Here is a 19,143-nt window from a genome sequence, read left to right as displayed (position 1 = left end):
TTGTATGTGTTAATATCTCTATGAACTAACACGAATATTTTATTAACTAACATTAACAAAGATTATTGTTCTCTTTTTGTTCATGTTAGTTAATGCATTAACAAGACTTTATTGTAAATTTGTTATCGCCTAACAAAAAATAAATAAATAAAAATAAATAAAATACAATTAAACACCCAAATAATGCAAACAAGTCATTAGACAACATAACTTAGATTCTTATATAAAGAAACAAAATGAATGTGCCACGGATAAATAAAATAAAATAGCCTCCGCACGGACAATAAGGAAATTATATAGTATATAATAATACGAGAACAATAAAAATGCTAGTTAATAAGAACACATCAATATTTTTGAAGAAAAATTAAACATTTTTAATATTACTGTAATATTAAAGTGTTTAATATGACCGTTTTTAAATGACATCATTGCTGTTTGAGCTGCGCGCGCTGAAGACCTGAACCCGTAAATTGAAGCGCTTTGCTAGAAGGTTAACTCAGCGAATTCAGATATTTAAACAAAATAAACATATACTAAAAGTATTTTACATATTTCGTCTGAAATAATATATATTGTATAACATAAGCTCCAGTATCAGGTGATTGATTCAGATAATACTTCTAGTCATGACGACACCGCGTGCAGGCGCATGTGCAGTAAATAGTCTGTCCAGCAGGTGGCACTAAACTTGTTCCCACTTTGGAAAGTACATTAGGTAAACAATGAGATTTACAAACAAATTTAGGCATTAGCAATAAATAGTACATAGATCAAATGTAAAATATCTAAGTATGAATGAAATTATATAATTATAATTTATAAATGAATATATTATTTGTTTATGTTTATTGGACAGAATGTTATAAAATGTATTGAATTGGAAGACATAATACATTCATAATTATTAACAATTATACTCCATAATAATACATAAAAATAGGCAAATTCGTCTTTAAATGTCGCAAAGCTAATAAAGAAATAAGAATAACAGAAACAGTAGTGTTCATGTGAATGGCATATTCCTTATGGATGTCTCTGAGCCCCACCTCCTTATGGAGCAACAACTAACAAATTCATTGATCGCAATACATTCGTCCAAACGCATCGTGGCTCTCATGTCGTGTCTTTCTAACGGCTGTTCTGATTGGGTTAATCAAGTGTCAGTCAAAGTGTTGGTCACGTCCCCTTTCTGGACATCAAACCACAGAGGAAAAACTGCAACAGGGGATAAACAGAGGAGGAAAAGTGTTACAAATCATATTTCCAATATCAGCGATTGAATCGGAAGTTGAAAAGAATACCCAATTTTCTTGCTTTTCGACAACTTTTTTCACTGTTTGGTGCGGCCGTGTGGGGATGGATGAGATGCGGCCTAGCAGCGGAGCAGCAGCGCACCTCGGCCTCGCCTCGCTCTTTCCCCCGGGATTGCAGGCCATTTATGGGGAATGCAGGCGCCTGTATCCCGATCAGGCGAACCCTCTGCAAGTCACAGCCATTGTGAAGTATTGGTGAGACGCCTGAAGCATTCCAGTTTTATGTTGTTGCTTGATACGCACACATAAAAATCACCTAAAACAAAAAATAATTTTGCTTGAAGAATAGTTTTAACTTTATGCTAAATTATGATCTTTATACAAGTTTCAGTCAGCAGAAGTATCACTAATAGGCAAATAACAAACTTTCAAGTGGACTTTTTCTTTTCTATCTCTCACTTTTTACTCTCATAATCCTCTTTTCAGGTTAGGGGGTCCAGATCCTCTGGATTACATCAGTATGTACAGAAACATGGGATGTCCTGGACAAGATGTACCGGAGCATTGGCACTATGTCAGCCTGGGTCTCAGTGACTTGTATGGGGACAACAGAGTTCATGAGTAAGATTGATAGATTATGTGATGTTTACAACTGTTTCATGACATGATAATGTTATTACAACAGATCAGCAATTATGTTCATATTTACCTGATGTATTTAGTTAATGTTTCAGGGTCATTCTATGTCAACTCAACCAGAGGTCCCTGGCTAAAAATATTGATTTTGATCATTTTTTTTCTGGTGAAAGAAATTCATAAATGAAAGAAAACCAAAATATTAAATGTCATGGATGAATTTATTAACTGAGTAATCCAGTATTTTGTAGAGCGGGGTGAAAATGTCAATTTTCACCTGAGATTTGGAGCCTAATGTGAGGGAGGTGAAAATGACTTTAGAAAGATGGCAGCATCATTATTTTATTTTTACTCAGAGATTGGTAGGTCTATTAGTAAAACCTTTTGACTTTAGCAATCATTGTTGCATTATATGCCAAACTTATGTTTTTTTTTCCCTGAAGTTTGCATGCCTGTAAAGTATTAAAGATATCTTAATATCCTTCTAGATTCTCATTCTTAATAATCTTTTTTTTTTGTAATCTTCATTTTTAAAGGCCTTATATGATTTTTATTGAAATTTTTATTGAATTTTACCCATTTTTCAATGGTCATACCAAATGTGGGTAACTTTTCAAACAGCTGACACTTGATATGTTTAAAGAAGAATGTCTGAAGAACAAGTCATTTTTTTTTATCTTGTTTCCCTCTATCAAAACATTTGCATACAAAATACATCTCTGAGTGCAAACTTTTTCCCCCCAAAGTTTGCATGTCTGTAGCTCGAAAAGTATTGAAGATATCTTAATATTCCTTATATATCGTAATATTATGAAACTTACATAAAGTTCAGTCACAAAGATATTGGGATGTCATTGGGGTAACATAGTAATGATACTGTGAATTTCAACTATTGCTTCAGAAGCTGTTAAAATGAAAAAAAAAAAAAACAAATCCCATCTTCCAAATATCCCTGAAACTGATTCAAATGTAGGTTTTTATAAATACACCTTTGAGAGCAAGTTAATGTGCCTTAGTTTGCCCATTTCAGTGTATTTTTTGCACTCAGAGAGGTATGTTGAATGCAGTTATTTCACTAGAAAAAACTGAGATGCATTTCTAGTTTCAACATTATTTATTCTTCAGACATTCCCCTTTAAATGCAATAAGTATCAGCTGTATGAAAAGTGACACATATTTAGTTTTCAACCATTGAAAAATGGGTAAAATTCAACAATTTGAACATGGAGCTGCATTGATATCCCTATATATATGGGATTGAACCATATAGAGCCTTTAAAATGAAGATTACAAAAGAAAAGTTGTTAAGAACCAGAATCTCAAATCATATTATGATATCTTTAATACCTTTTTAGTTACAGGCGCACAAACTTTAGAAAAAGAATATTTATGGTACACAGACAGGTATGTTCTAGGCAATTGTTTTGTTAGAAAAAAGAGATGCATTTCTAATTATTTGTTACTAGTTGTTTCTAATTAACTTTTCTCTATATAGAAGGCTCTATATGGTTCTATCCCAGAGATATTGGGATCTCAATGTGACTCCCAAGAGTAAATTGTTAAATTGTACAAATTTTCAGGGGTCAAAAACCAAATGTGGGTCATTTTGCATACAGCTGATACTTTTTTCTTTCAAAGAGGAACAGCTGAAGAGCTGTTCCTCTTTGAAAGAAAGAAGTATCGGCTGTATGCAAAATGAAGAGCTGTTACTTTTTTCTTTCAAAGAGGATCAGCTGTATGCAAAATGACCCACATTTGGTTTTTGACCCCTGAAAATTTGTACAATTTAACAATTTACTCTTGGGAGTCACATTGACTTCTATATAGAGAAAAGTTTAAGAGCCAGGGGCTGGACTCACAAAATCTTCTTATGAAAGAAGTTAAGAAAATTCCTAAGGTAAATTCTAAGAAGTTTGTAAGAATGTTCCTAAATGCAATTTTCAAAAAAATCTTAAGTTCTCAGATATTTTCATAAGAACAAGAAGGCGGCTTTGGAATTTCGTTGCTTTCTATGGGGGATGAAAAAAAAAAAACCCTCGGATTTCATCAAAAATATCTTAATTTGTGTTTCGAAGGTGAAGAAAGGTCTTACAGGTTTGGAATGATATGAGAGTGAGTAATTAATGACTGAAATTTCATTTTTGTGTGAACTAACCCTTGAACAAAATCAAAAATTTAAGCCGGGGAAGTTTCTGAGATTTGGTTGATTTGACACTAAATGACCCTTTAGCTATTGAAAGAGTCTGATGTTTAGTTATACGTGAAGAGGTGTGTTGACGTAGGTTGATCGTGCTTGAGTTACAGCTGTATTTTGCTTCTTTATAGATTCACAGGTCAAGAGGGCCCAAGTGGTTTTGGTTTTGAGCTCACATTTCGCCTGAAGAGAGAAGCAGGAGAGACGGCACCCCCTACCTGGCCAGCTGAGCTCATGCAAGGCCTGGCTCGATATGTGTTTCAATCAGGTACTGTACCTACACTCTATCTGAAGGGGTTGGAGTCTAAAGTTTTACAATTCATGCTTCTTATGTAACTGCAAAACAATTTAGGAGCTGTGGTTTTCATGTTGTGTTCAGGTTTAACAGATTTAAAAGGTTAGTTCACCAAAAATTAAATTATGTCATCACTCCCTTTTATGTTGTTCCAAGCCCATAAAACTTTTTTTCGTCTTTGAAACACAAGTGAAGATATATTTAATGAAATCTGACAGCTTTCTGTCTTTCCATTGAAAGTCTATTCATTTAAAACTCTGTATGATAAATCCATATGATTTGAGTTGTTTAATCCAAGTCTTCTGAAGGCACGTTTTGTATGATCTTTATACGATGAACAGGTTTAATTTAGAAACATCAAAGTTTTGGGTGAATAGATTTTCAGTGGAGCGACAGAAATCTCACAGATTTCGATAAAAATATCCATTTGTGCTCCAAAAGTTGAGCGAAAGACTTATGGGTTGGAACGATGTAAGAGTGAATCTATTATAAGTGATAACAGAATTTTCATTTTTGGGCAAACTAACCCTTTAAAGGCATTTAATATAATTGATCTAAATGGACTCCCCTAAAGGGATCCAAATGGTTAGTCATCAATCATTTCTTTTGCCAAAAACAGCCATAATTTAGTTTTTCCATTTCTCAGCCTCTGTCTTTTTTGTCTACACCAATACTGTCTCAAAGTTGTAATAATCAATCTTGAGTGATATTTGCAAACTTAAAATAAAGCCTTGGAATAAAGTTTGGTTGCATCTATATGTTACTATAACAGGGGTGAGGCTGTTCACTGTAGAGCCAATCGGGTGGAGCGTGACGTCCAGTTCCCCCTCTCTGGATGTATTCTGGGTATAATGGGTGGAGCTAGAATGTCCAACCACACCCTAACCCTACCCATAACCATATACCTCCACCCATTATATTCACAGAGGTCAAGCTCTGCAGAGGTGGAGCTGGATGTCATATGGTGCTGCAGGGAGCACCACACACTATATTAAAAATAGTCATCAAACTAAAATAAACTTTAACATATTACTCTCTTGAAAGTCTGCAAACCAAATTAGACAAGATGTTTTTTCTGTAACAGAAAACACTTTCTGTAGCGGCGATCACATTTCGTGGCACAGTCCATTGGACAACAGTGAGTCTAGAATCCAACATATGCTTCTCACGGAGGACCCGCAGATGCAGCCAGTGCAGACCCCCTTTGGTCACGTCAGCTTCCTTCAGGTCAGGCACAACATGCTAACAGTTTCAACAAGATTATTGACTGTAGGCTAACATATTTTCCACAGTAATTTAGTTTCTCTCTTTTTTTTTTTCTTTTTTTTTCTTCTTTAGCCCTTGAGATTGGTTCAGGATATGTTCATATAGCCATCTAGGTTCAGTTTTGTACGCTACATTCATTAACCTTGTCTTCCTATGCATATATCTCCTTGAGATCGGTGTAAATTAAGTTTTTCCTTCTGTGCTCGTCAGATTGTGGGTGTTTGCACAGAGGAGCTGCAGGCAGCGCAGCAGTGGAACGGTCAAGGCATTCTGGACCTGCTGAGAGGAGTGCACATGTGAGTAATTCCACAGCCAGCCACGAGACAGGCCAAGGACACACTCGTGCTCAATTGGTGGGAAAACTGTGTTAAAGAAACTGCAGGACTGATTTAACCAGCAGAGACACTAAATTAATTCCCTTGATGTATTACTTTGTCTCTCTCTTGTTGAAAAGTATTTTTAGATGGTATGTCTATACATTTACCTACAAGCAAATGTGAGAATATGTTTCTCGTGTTACTTAATGCTGTTTCTTTTCCACTCTTGCTGAGGCATTTTGGGCATTGTAGATAAGAGCACTGTACTTTGAATGCTGTAACTCTATAGTAAGTGGGTCAGGAGCTTTCATTTGTTCTGAGATGCTTTGTGCTGTTCTTGTTTTTCATTAATTCATGTTTGTCTTTTTTGCTGTTTTGTTTACAGTGCTGGGGGTCCATGGTTAATCACTGACATGAGAAGAGGGGAAACCATATTTGACATTGATCCACACTTGCAAGTAAGGTTTTCTGTAGTGTGCTTGATTCACCCACAAATGAAAATGCTGTTATTTATCCATCCTAATGTTGTTCATAAAATACTTATTTTTTCTGTGTAACAAAGAAGGAGATTAAAGAATGCAGATGTTCCTTTTTAGCAGTGGTTCTCAATTCTGGTCCTGGTGGTGTGTGTGTATATATATATATATACATACCACCAGGACCAGAATTGAGAACCACTGCTAAAAAGGAACATGTACATTCTTTAATCTCCTACAAAGGCTGCATTTATATGATTATAATTGGAGTAAAATAATAATGTATTTTAAAATGTAATTTATTCCAAAGCTGAATTTTCAGCATCAGTACTCCAATCTTTAGTATCACATGATCCTTCAGAAATCACTCTAATATGCTGATTTGCTGCTCAAGAAACATTTCTTATTATTATCAATTTTAAAAACAGTTGTGCTACTTAATATTTTAAAAACAGTGATATGTTTTTGTTGTTCAGGATTCTTTGATGAATACAAAGTTCAAAAGAACAGAATTTATTTGAAATTGAAATCTTTTGTAACATTATAAATGTCTTTACTGACAGTTTTGATCAATTTAATGCATCCTTGCTGAATAAAAGTATTAATCTTGAACCGTAGTTTCTGTCATCTAACACTGACTTAAAATGAATCTTTATAAACACTAATAATTTAATAACACTTTTAAGTGTAGTCTTTACCAGATCTCAAAATGAATATCCATTTTTCATATTGTACATTATAATATTGTGATGCCTAAATTCATTTTTTTGTTTTATGTTAGTTTGTTACTAAAGTGATTTATTCTTAATTTATTTATATGAAATAGTTTAGAATTTTAATATCAGCCATTTGTTGATTATTGGCCATAACATGAAATAATGATCTGCTTATCTGTATCATATTTAAAATTGGTGCAATTGCTCATTTTTCTCTGAATTATTCTTTAAAATTAAAGGCCTTGTTAACAATGTAGCCTTTCTAGATAATTTACTTGAAGTTTATCCAAGCTAAAATTGTCATTTCCTTTGAATATTTTTTACTGCTCTTTTTTTCCACATTTTACCTCTCTCAAGTAATGAATGACTATCATTCCTGGTGATTAAGGTCATCTGATAAAACGCATACTGTTATGCTTCAGGAGTGATACAGCATGGGAAATAGTGGTGTGTAATTAAGTCTGTGGCTGTTAAACTCAACACCTCCACCTGCTGTTAGTCCTCTGCCCTCTCGCTCTCTGCACCGAGACGGACACATGTCCAGCCGTGCCGCTCCCCTGCTGATTTGTGCGTGTGTTGATTGCTCATTCCAAGCAGGAACGTGTGGATAAGGGCATAGAGACGGACGGCTCTAACCTGAGTGGTGTCAGTGCCAAGTGTGCCTGGGATGACTTGAGCCGACCTCCCGAGGATGAGGACGACAGCAGGAGCATTTGCATTGGGTCACAGCCACGCAGGCTGTCCGACAAAGGTGAGGAGTGCAAAGGACAAGCGCAGAGTGACCCATTTAAAAACAAGACACCGAACCCTGTATGCTTCAGAGATGTTGTATTGCCTCAAGTTACTGTATCGTTGTATCAAGTAAATGTGTGTTGTTCATACAGACACTGAACAAATTAGAGAAGCCCTGAGGAAAGGACTGGAGATTAACAGCAAGTCTGTCCTTCCTCCCATCAGCAGTCAGAGGCACAGTCACGACCGGCCACAGTAAGTCCTGCCCTTTCCTGACAATCAGAGCTTCAGGACTGCGTGATTATACTGGTCAAGCAGATGTATGGTTTACGCATTGCTGTGACCTTAATTCTGGAAGTAGCAGGTTGAGGAGTTTGTTTCAGGACACCAAACTGCTTTGGTTTGCTATGCCACCTGTTCGGGACTGGATGGCATCGTTATGGTTTGTGGATAAGAGGAAAAAAAAAAAGATGTTTGGTGCAAGGGTTAGGTGATGTGACTGTACATATGTGGTGTGAAAAGTGTGTCACCAGTTAGAGATTTTGCTATACTGTTTGTAGCACACAGCACTGCACAATTAATCGCATAAATGATCGAGATAATGATTATGGGTGCTGTGAATCATGAAAAGTGAGTATCAGTTCATTTAGGTCTACTGCCATCGCATTATAGTGCAGTGGTTGAGCATTGTAACCAATCGCAGACATTTCTGTTGTGTGCATGATTGCAGAGACATATAAATTAGTAGGGCTGGGTTGACAATACTGATTTCTTGATTTCAATGTCATCATTTTGATGAACTAATATTGATTCTTAAATCCCAAGATCAGTCTTTTAGTCTATGTTCTTTTCAGTTGATGCATGAACAAAACTGCTCTAAATATTAATTTATTTGTTCTGCTGAAAACAGAAGAAGATATCTTGAAGAATACGGGTAACCAAATAGTTGATGGGCCCCATTGACTTGCATAGTATGGGAAAAAAAAAAAACTATGGAAGTCAATGGGGCCCATCAACTTTTTGGTTACTGACATTCTTCAAAATATCTTCTTTTGTGTTCAACAGAAGACAGAAATTCATATAGGTTTGGAACAACTTGAGGGTGAGTAAATGATGACAGAATTTTCATTTTTGGGTGTACTATCCCTTGAAAATCTAATGCACGGGTCCAATATAGTGAGATATCCAATTTCTTTCTCAATTGTTTACGTTCACGTAAGACAACCGACTGTTTATGAGAATGCTTGCCCAGATGGGTATTTTGAACATATGTGTGTGTTCAAGTGCAAGGAGACGTGAAAGAGGAATCAATTCGGTGTTCATGCGCTATCTGAAACGCGCCTCTCTGGATGTGTGCGCACAAATAACAGCGCGCGTGTACCGAATTGAGTTCTCTTTTGCCTCTTCTTGTACTTGAATGGTTTAAAATGGCTTGAATGTTTAAATTGTCAGACAAAACACATGCAAATGATAAACTTTAACTCTATGATGGTTAAACTTTGCAATTAATCCACGAATCACATGAGTGCCGAACCGTGGGACCTAGTCCATATGGATCACGAATCAACTATGATCCGTTTAACCCCTACTATCCATAATCCATAAATCCATAAATTTTACTTGGTGAAAATTAGTGCTTAAACATCATTCTGACACTACAAAGATACAACTTAACAGCCAATATATACTGCAAGAGAGCAATGTGACAAAACTCTGATCAAGATATATATATTGTTACATACAGTACTGTTATATAAGATTTTAGTCATGCCGCCCACCCCTATTTGGTGCACAGTTAAAAATGGCTTTTAAACAGGCCTGCAATTTTAAAGGAGTTAAAGGAATGAATTTGGTTGGTTCAGCTTAACCACTAATATATATATATTATATTAAAATCACTATTGGTTTGACAGCAGTTCAGAAGCCTGTCCAGTATGTGGAAAATTACCTGCAGGTATTTTTCAGACATAGCCTGTCCCTTCAATCTTTGTCCTCATGAGTGCTGACTCTTGCCAGCTGGTCTGCTATTGTACAGCATAACGTTACTTGCTCAGGAAATTAGCTTCAAGTGCCAATAGTCTGCCAGTACAAATGTGCTTTTAAATCGGGTCTGTGTTTTACTATACTCCCTATAATCATTTAAACTTTGCGACAAATCAACATTTTAGCACATACTACTTTGTTATTAAGACCATGATGGTTGCAGTTAGCTGAGGTGACTGTTTTAAGCACTTCCATCCTCATCTCATTAAACGCTGTGCAATCCAGATCATCACCGTGCATGGTTTGTCTGGGTTAATCTCACTATCCTGTTGTCTGCACCCCCTTGTTTTGCTCATGGCCCCCTGCTACTTGTAGCCCAGCCAGAGATTCAAACATACATCCTTGAGCTTAGCCTGAATGCCTGTTGTAGCTGGTTGTTGCCTAATCCAAATAATCTTGATGAGAAAAAAAACATAATGCTGACTTCAAGCATATTGTGCTCCCTTGAATTTTTGCATACATTCTATAGAAAAGTCTTTCACCCATTTATGTACTAGTAGTCATTCTGTCTACCTAGATAATGGCATCCTGACACTATTTGTGTCAGTATAAAGCTTAAAAAGAGTTTGGACTCTGCGGATCGAGAAACTGAAGGTGGATTTTGTATGCAAGTAATGACAGTTTCCTAATAAAAAAAAACGTAACAATGACAAGCATCAATTCTGTATATATTTTTCTCATAGAGAGAAATAGGTTTTCGGCTTCTGCATGAATAAGATGGGAATCATTAAGAATTTAACAATTCTGGTTCAGATTCCTCTTAGCGATTCCAGTTTCATTAACGATTCTTTTAGTACTTGTGATCAAGTTGTTGTGTTGAATTTCAAGTTGGACATGACAAAAATAATGGGAAACATCTTGCAGTTCAGTAAGTAATAAATTCATTCATTATCCCCTCCAACTGATTCATATATGTTTTGATTCAGCAAAAAATCCCTGCTAATAAGATTCGGTAGCTGTGTTGCAGTGAATAATAATACTACAGGGAACACTGTCAGTATTTTCTGAGTATTTTAGTATGATCTGTTCACACTGGTGGAAGTTAAACAACCATTAACAGAACCAGACTTAAAGGATTAGTTCACTTTAAAATGAAAATTACCCCAAGCTTTACTCGCCCTCAAGCCATCCTAAGTGTATATGACTTTATTCTTTCTGATGAATACAGTCGGAGTTGTATTAATAAATATCCTGACGCATCCAAGCTTTATGATGGCATTGAATGGGATCAACGAGTATGAAGCTCAAGAAACTGCATCCATCCATTATAAACATACTCCACATGGCTCTGGGGGTTTATTAAAGGCCTTCTGAAGTGAAGCGATGTGTTTGTGTAAGAAAAATATCCGTATTTAACAAGTTATAAAGTAAAACATCTAGCTTCCACCAGACCGCCTTCCGTATTCAACTTACGAAGAAAGTGTTTCTCTCTCAGTTCAAAACGCTTACACTACGTCTTACGCCTTCCGTATTCAAATTGAATAATTGAATACGGAAGGTGGTCTGTTAAATATGGATATTTTTCTTACACAAACGCTTTGCTTCAGAAGGCCTTTATTAACTGCCATTATAAAGCTTGGATGCGGCAGGATATTTATTAATATATCTCTGATTGTGTTCATCAGATAGAAGAAAGTCATATACACCTAAGATGGCTTGAAGGTGAGTAAAGCTTGGGGTAATTTTCATTTGAAAGTGAACTAATCCTTTAATTAAAATCATTTGATGTATATACAGTCAAACCAAAATTTATTCAGACACCTTGAACATTTCATTCATTAATACAGTTTATTCACTGTCATTTAAAAAAAATGGTAATAAAATATGGCAAGATCTCAGAGTTAAACTGTGTCAGAAAAAATAATCTTAATTATGTTAGATAACACTTGAGCAAAACATGGTCAGGTCAAAGTGTCTGAATAATTTTTGGTTCCAAATTAATCAATTTTACTGGTAGTCCACTGTATGAAGAATTTTTGGGTATATTATGTCACAGCTTACTTTATTTTGCTATCCTCACTTACATCAATGAACTATAGTGTCCTGCACCCAATAGTAAAAATATATCAAAAATGTGTCAAAAATGTGTGGTTTGACTGTGTGTGTGTGTGTGTGTGTGTGTGTGTGTGTGTGTGTGTGTGTGTGTGTGTGTGGATATAATATACTGTGTTCCAAATTATTATGCAAGTGACATATCAGTAGGATTTCAGTACAATAAACATTCAGATTTTAGTTTTCCTATGAAAGTGTTTATTTGTCCATGTCTTTTTAGATAACTAGTATCAATCTCAGACAAAATAACTTGCCAGGTCTACTTAGGTAAATGGAAACCCTACTTAAAGAGGTTGTTCCACATTATTAAGCAAGTCACAGTTCTCATGCATGGGAGCAAGAAAGATCTTTCTGAAGATGAAAAGCATGAAATGGTGCAATGTTGTGCAAAAGGCATGAAAACAACTAATATTGTGTGAAAACTGAATGCAGATTATTGAACTATATTTTTTTATAGCTGCCCTTTTAATACAATTAATTTTTTGACAGGAACTTTCCTTAATAAGCCGTCATCTGCACAAGTTCTGCTGTGCTCTAAATCACTCACAAATGATAATTCAATAATCTCCATTCAGTTTTCACACAATATTAGTTGTTTTCTTGCCTTTTGCACAACATTGCACCATTTCATGCTTTTCCTCTTCAGAAAGATCTTTCTTCCTCACCATATTGCATGAGAACTGTGACTTGCATAATAATGTGGAACAACATCTAAGTATGATTTCCACTTACCTAAGTAGACCTGGCAAATTATTTTGTCTGAGATTGTTACCAGTTATCTAAAAAGACATGGATAAATAAACAAACAAACACTTTCTTAGAAAAAACAAAATCTGAATGTTTATTGTACTGAAATCCTACTGATATGTCACTTGCATAATAATTTGGAACACAGTGTGTGTGTGTATATATAATATATTCTTAATAAAGCAGACAGTTATCATTATGGTAATTTAACTGACAAACTTTCAAGACTACTTCAAGGTAGGGTAGGCAATTTTTTTTTCATAAACACTTTTGTTATACTGATTGAAACTCGCTTCACATCCTGATAGCAATCAATAAATGTACATATATCTTCTATGGAAGTCTCAGGACCAAAAAATGTTTGTCCAGTCATTGCATTCAGTCTGAATGCAATAGTAGGATGTCATACCTGCCTGTCAACGTATGTATTTGCATACTTCTGCGCACCCTGCTCGCACAGACATCACGTCATCAGTGCGTTTCATGAGGCTCTATGCAGAGTTGTAGACAGACAGTCGCTGAGCACCACAAACAAACAGCAGCCACCTTTTACTGTTCCTCCGGAACCAAAACAATGAGCTTATGCTGCTTTTACTCCCATCTTAACTGTAATTACGAGATGGCAACCCGTGACATTCTACCCGGAGCTGTTCACGTCCTCAGACTTTAGGACTAATGCATTTAAGATTAATGCATTTCAGTGGCAACACTATCAATGCTGAAACGAATCTTAAGCAGTCAGGTGGTACAAGTCAGCGCTCTTTAAGTTGTGTACGTTCATTAGTATTGTAATGTTATGTGTTTTGAGACATGAGGTAATTTAACGCCGTCTCTCCTGACACTTTGCAGACTCTGGCTGTGCACGTTCATGTGTTTTGAAGGAGGCGTGGCTTTGGATAGCACTCTGAAGGGTGGGGGTTTGATCTTATGATTTCAAAGCTAGCTTGCTATTGCTAGCCTTTCCAAAATTGCCTACTCTACCTTTAAGTGTGTCATGAATTTATTTGTCAGTTGTTAAACAGTTCCTATGTGATTTATGTAATCCGTTGCTCAACTTGTTTTAAGCACTTCCTTGAGTTGCCTTAGAGTAGCAACTGAATTAACAAAGTTCAAATATGTAGATTCATTTAAATGAGCCTCTTCAAACCTATTAAAAGAGGGAAGAGCTTTTTCTGTTCTAAGTAGCTGTTGAAAAGAATAAGATTGATTTGCCATTTGGCAGTAGTGGTAAATGCATTCATTCACTTCGCTGTGGTACAAATCTGCCCCTAATTTCTCCATAGACAATCAGTTGGACATTTCCAGACCCAGCAGATATCAAGGTAAGAGCCAATTACGAGTGAAACTGAAACTATTTCTTCAGCAAATGGGCTATGGAGACAGTTCTACTTTATTCCACTTTGAAAATGGGTGTTCAGTACAGTGTCTACAAGTTACTTTTGTTAGAACAATGAGGAAACACAAAGCTCTGCACTGCAATATTTCTGTTTTTTGTTTTTGTTTTTTACTCATTTACAGTGGCCTCTAAATGTATTTGGACACTTAAGCTGTATGAATATCATTGCAGTATTAGTATTTGGACAGTTTCTGGTTGTTAAACGTTAGTGGATCACGTTCATCGCTAATGCGATGAACGTGGTTACTTTTTTAGGACACCTGTCTCAAATAGAAAAATTACCTTAAGGCAGACAAATTATTTAAAATAAATCCCATGTTATTGAAGTTCACTGTGAAAAGCTCTAGCATTATTTGTTTGCAAACCTATAGAGGTTTGATATTTCATATACTAATGCACTGATATTTATACAGTTTGATTGTGCCTTAATTGTCCAACCATACAAATTGGACACAAACTGGACAAATTGGACACAAATGACATTTCGAATGGATTTGTTAGTCTGTTGCTAGAGCTGCACGATTCTGGATAAATTGAGGATCACGATTTTTTTGTTTCAAACAGAGATCATGATTCTCTTATGATTCTGAACAAACAAACAAAATAACATGTAATTTACTAGAGGTTCTGACAAAATAGTAATTGCTGCAGTCATAATTTAAACATTAAAAACGTTTAAGTAGGCAGCCTAATTTGAATGAATTATTTTTAAAAAATTGTTTCATTACTGGATGAGTCAGCATTTTTGAACAAATCACTTGAATGAATGATTCATTGACAAATACAACAGTCACATCAGACAAATTTAAGTCACTTGTTGCCACCTACTGGTGTAATGATGTAAATGACACAATCTTTATTAACGTGAAACGTCGTTACTTTCAAAAGGTGATTTGCTACCGTAGACATCAGTGTTTATATCCATACTATAAACTTTTATCCCAGTACTTCTGTGATAATTTGAATATTTGTAACACAGAAATAACGATACTGTGTGGTTGAAAAGACTGTGAAGCGGTTTCATACCTATACATGACAACTACTCTCTCTGTCTCAGCGACAGCGCCAACACAGATCTGAATGTTCCGCTGTGATTTTGTTGTCATTCGTTGGCATTTAGGAATAAGATCATGTGGGTGTTTGAATCGAGATCGCAATCTTTTAACGATTAATCGTGCAGCTCTACCTGTTGCCCTCATTCAGTTTTTTTCTTATTTATATTATCCCATTCTCTATATCCCAGGAGTCGTAAGGACAGTCTGGAGAGCGAGAGCTCGGCTGCTATTGTCCCTCACGAGCTGGTGCGAACACGACAGCTGGAAAGCGTGCACCTGAAGTTCAACCAGGAGTCTGGGACCCTTCTCCCACTGTGCCTCAGGTAGGACATAGACTGTATGAAGCTCCATTTGCTCTATATTTTCTCGAAATCCATTTTGCTGAGGCCTGATTTTTATAACTTTATGAGGGGCCAGGGGTTGTGAATTCACTCAGAAGTGAAAAATAAAAGTACACACTGTACTGGTGTGCTGATTTGCACTTTGTTCATATTACCAATATATTACAGTTTTACAAACCAACCCAACTCACTGAAATGCTAACAGCTCTGATTTTGCTGGCACTAAAAGAGTGGGATATGAGTTTTATGTAATCTCCTTGTTTGGACAGAAACAGAGACAAGGCTCACAGAGAAGTCTTTGTTTAAAGTCCAAATGTGAGCAGGGAGAAAGTGAACATCAGGTTGCTTATAGTTTTAGTCTTTGATATTTCCCGCTTGCTTTAAGAGATACGACACTTATCAATGTCTATGTAAATGATTGATTCACTTCTTTTCTTTTTAACCTTTTCTTGTAGAGGTCGGCTGCTTCATGGCCGACATTTCACATATAAAAGCATTAATGGAGATACAGCAATCACCTTTGTATCCACTGGGGTGGAAGGGGCTTTTGCCACAGAAGAGCATCCGTATGCTGCGCATGGACCATGGCTACAGGTAACAGACATGCATTACATCCCATAAAGGGACCCTATTATGCTTTTTACAATTTTCAACTTTCTTAAGTGTGTAATGTTGCTGTTTGAGAATGAAAAAGTTCTGCAAAATTACAAAGCACAAAGTCACTCCAAAGGGAGTTATTCTCTATATTAGTGCACACTGTTTCCGAACTCCCTGAAACACCTCCGTTGTAGTCTTGAGTTTTCTTAAGGGGGAGTTTTCTTCATTCCTGCCCAAGGCATACGCAAAGAAAAAAAAGAGGCGAGGCCTGGTCGAGTTAGTTAGTAGTGTGTTAAAACTCGTGGTTATGGTAAGCAGCGGGACATTTCCCAAACGCTCAAAGCAGTTGACCAATCACAATACACTGGTCCAGCCAACCAATCAGAGCACACTGCGCTTTTCAGAAGGAGGGGCTTCATAGAGACAGAACTAAACAGAGCGTTGCTGACAGACTAGAAAGAGAGGTGCTGCAATAATGTAAAATAAGTGAAAAATGTGTTTTTTGAACATCAGGGGACCTATTATGCCCCTTTTTACAAGATGAAAAATAAGTCTCTGATGTCCCCACAGTGTGTATGTGAAGTTTCAGCTCAAAATACCCCACAGATAATTTTTTTATAGCATGTTAAAATTGGGGGGTGAGCAAAAACGTGACTTTTTGTGTGTACCTTTAAATGCAAATGAGCTTCTGCACCCGCCCCCCTTTCAAGAAGAGGTCGGAGCTTAAAGAGCAACAAAATAGGACAATCTCACGCACTGAAAATGAAAAGTCAGTCACCTGACTAAATAAATGCACGTTTATGAATTACGCAGACGGTGAGCTTGGCAACATAAAAATAACATAACTGTGGTCTCCTGGTGCTTTCATGTGCTATCAGAAATTTAATAATTCCCACTTCTTAAGTCGTGATTATGAGCTTGTTGCATTCAAGTGAGAGACTTCAAAGGGCGTTTATGTGCTATTTTTAACTAGGAAACTCTTATTTTGCGATTTATTCTGATAGCACATGAGGGCAGCATCATTGAAAACGGGCACAGACAATGTTAGCTTTAGCAACATTAGCCGTACAGGGTGCCAACAAGCTCTTTCAGAAAAGCAATTTGGAAGGACACGCAACATATGACGTGTGATACTTTGACTGGATCTGAAGTTTGCGCACGAATCATTGGTATTGACCCAAAATGATTGACGCAAAATTAGGACTTAGGACTTTCTTCGGGACATTTCCTTCGAAAATTAAATTTAAACGCAATGTCCTCAGTGACTCAGATGGCGGGAGTCTATGGAGACTCTTATGGTACATCCCAAAACACAACACTTGTAATGCCTCTTTGGCACAGACCTTGTACGACTCCAGCTGCTACAGCGAGGATACAGAAATGGCAGACTGATAGGGCAGATCGTCACTGGCTGTGGGTGGGGCTTCTCCCTATGATTATATCATTGTAGGGGAGAATCTGAATCAGCTTATTTGAAGAGACTGCTTCTGATTTATGGCAATTATAAAAAAAAAAATAAAAAAAACTGGATTTTTACCATTATAGGCTGGTTGTTCTCACGCACTGCAGACACACATCAGTGTTCAAAATTTAAAAGTGGATTTTGCATAATAGGTCCCCTTTAAAAAAAAAAAGAAGTTATTCTAGTAGACCCCAAAAACAAAATCTACAGTTTGAAAATGGCATAATAGGTCCCCTTTAAAATTCATTGTCGTGTGACCTTGTTCTGATCTCCTTAATTTAGATATTACTTACTGAGGAGTTTGTAGAGCAGATGCTAGCTGACGTTCAGGATTTGAGCACCCGTGAAATGGTAAGGTTCTACCCACACCTCATGTTAAGTGATTTCACTATGGTTTTGTAAACTTTTGAATATTTTAACACGCTGTATATCTCTTTTCCCCTTACCTAGTCTAAGCTGCCGAAAGAGTACAGCTGGCCCGATAAGAAGCTAAAGATCTCTGTCCTGCCCGACACTGTGTTTGACAGCCCACTGCAATAAGACTGGGAGCTCGCTGTCCCTGATTACAAACCCACATCTCCAGAAGGAGCCCAACTCTTTTCCCAGACATGTGCCTGTAGACGGCTGAAGGAAACAGACATTCAGATGCTTTCCCCTTTCCCAGAGAGCATTGTAAATGTGCGACATTTTGTATTGTCCATTATACCACTTGCCTTTGTATTGGTCTACCTATTCACTCTTCAGGAAGCTTAAAAAAAAAAAAATAGCGATTGTTTTTCTGGTCTGTTTCAAAAGACACATTATATTTCTTGTTGAATATTTAGCACTGGTGCCTTTATTCACCTTGGAATGGACTGAAGTGTCATTTTGAGAGAAAATCCGCTCTTCTAAATCCTGCTTGTAATGTGAAGGAAAGCATACTAAGGAAAAGGCCTTTTTTTTAACCATGTTTATCTAAAAGATACTGTTAAGCCTGAGTATCTGGTTGCACTCAATTTACATATAAAATACAGTAATGCCTATTTAAGGTTGATGATCTTAAGGTCTTCATTTAGTTGTCAAACAATAGGTGGTTAGTCAGTTCACCTACATAATACCAAAGCCTGTACAGTATATGGGTGTTTTTAAACCAAGTCTAATGTAAAGTTGAGAAGCATTAATTAGCTCCCTGATCTGTTTTATTTTAACTATTTTACTTTTCCTTTGACTTTATGATTGCATTCCAAGTCTCTTTATAGGGAAGCAAACTAACTGGTTCCTAAACGGCAATCTATTTTCTAGAATGTGCATTTGTAATTTTTGGGATATGTGCTCAATAATATAGGTCAAAGTGTAAAAAAGAACCTCTATTAGTGCTTTTTAAAATATGAATTTAATTAGAGTGTACTGGTGTTTTTTATATTCTGGAGAATCACTACACTGCCTGTGGTTTTGTTACCCTTAAGTGCATTAAAGTTATTTACATAAATCGGGGTGTTTGTGTTCATTTTGATTACACAAGTCCACCCGTCTGTGCAAAGAATGCCTATTTCCCATTGAATTATATGAATCATGAGTTGTTA

The 19,143-nt window shown here is 36.4% G+C and overlaps 1 protein-coding gene across 4 annotated transcripts; it reads left to right on the top strand.

The window, feature by feature from the left end:
- The first annotated feature begins 934 nt into the window (after positions 1-934).
- Positions 935-19,049, top strand: sufu (suppressor of fused homolog (Drosophila)). Of its 4 annotated transcripts, none has more exons than XM_051916016.1 (13): positions 938-1,511; positions 1,743-1,877; positions 4,218-4,354; positions 5,466-5,608; positions 5,858-5,943; positions 6,350-6,422; positions 7,754-7,907; positions 8,041-8,143; positions 14,014-14,052; positions 15,370-15,504; positions 15,978-16,116; positions 17,864-17,932; positions 18,032-19,049. In XM_051916016.1, exons 1-13 carry the CDS (start codon positions 1,360-1,362, stop codon positions 18,119-18,121), a joined length of 1,455 nt encoding a protein of 484 aa, XP_051771976.1. In that variant the 5' UTR covers positions 938-1,359; the 3' UTR covers positions 18,122-19,049. The 4 variants fall into 4 exon arrangements, with proteins under 4 accessions (XP_051771978.1, XP_051771976.1, XP_051771977.1 ...); XM_051916015.1 differs by having other exon boundaries at positions 940-1,511; positions 7,751-7,907; XM_051916018.1 differs by lacking the exon at positions 14,014-14,052 and having other exon boundaries at positions 935-1,511.
- Positions 19,050-19,143: the final 94 nt, after the last annotated feature.

This window comes from Ctenopharyngodon idella, chromosome 13 (genome assembly GCF_019924925.1).
Source record: "Ctenopharyngodon idella isolate HZGC_01 chromosome 13, HZGC01, whole genome shotgun sequence".
In the NCBI taxonomy this organism is placed as follows: domain Eukaryota; kingdom Metazoa; phylum Chordata; class Actinopteri; order Cypriniformes; family Xenocyprididae; genus Ctenopharyngodon; species Ctenopharyngodon idella.
The sequence above is the reverse complement of the archived record's forward strand: the minus strand, read 5'-3'. Positions and strand labels throughout refer to the sequence as shown.

Excerpts from the sequence above, each read along its gene's own strand:
- sufu (XM_051916015.1), top strand. The coding sequence starts at position 1,360 with ATGGATGAGATGCGGCCTAGCAGCGGAGCAGCAGCGCACCTCGGCCTC. Across the intron at positions 1,512-1,742 it reads ACAGCCATTGTGAAGTATTG|GTTAGGGGGTCCAGATCCTC; the intron begins GTGAGACGCCTG and ends TCCTCTTTTCAG. Across the intron at positions 5,944-6,349 it reads CTGCTGAGAGGAGTGCACAT|TGCTGGGGGTCCATGGTTAA; the intron begins GTGAGTAATTCC and ends TTTTGTTTACAG.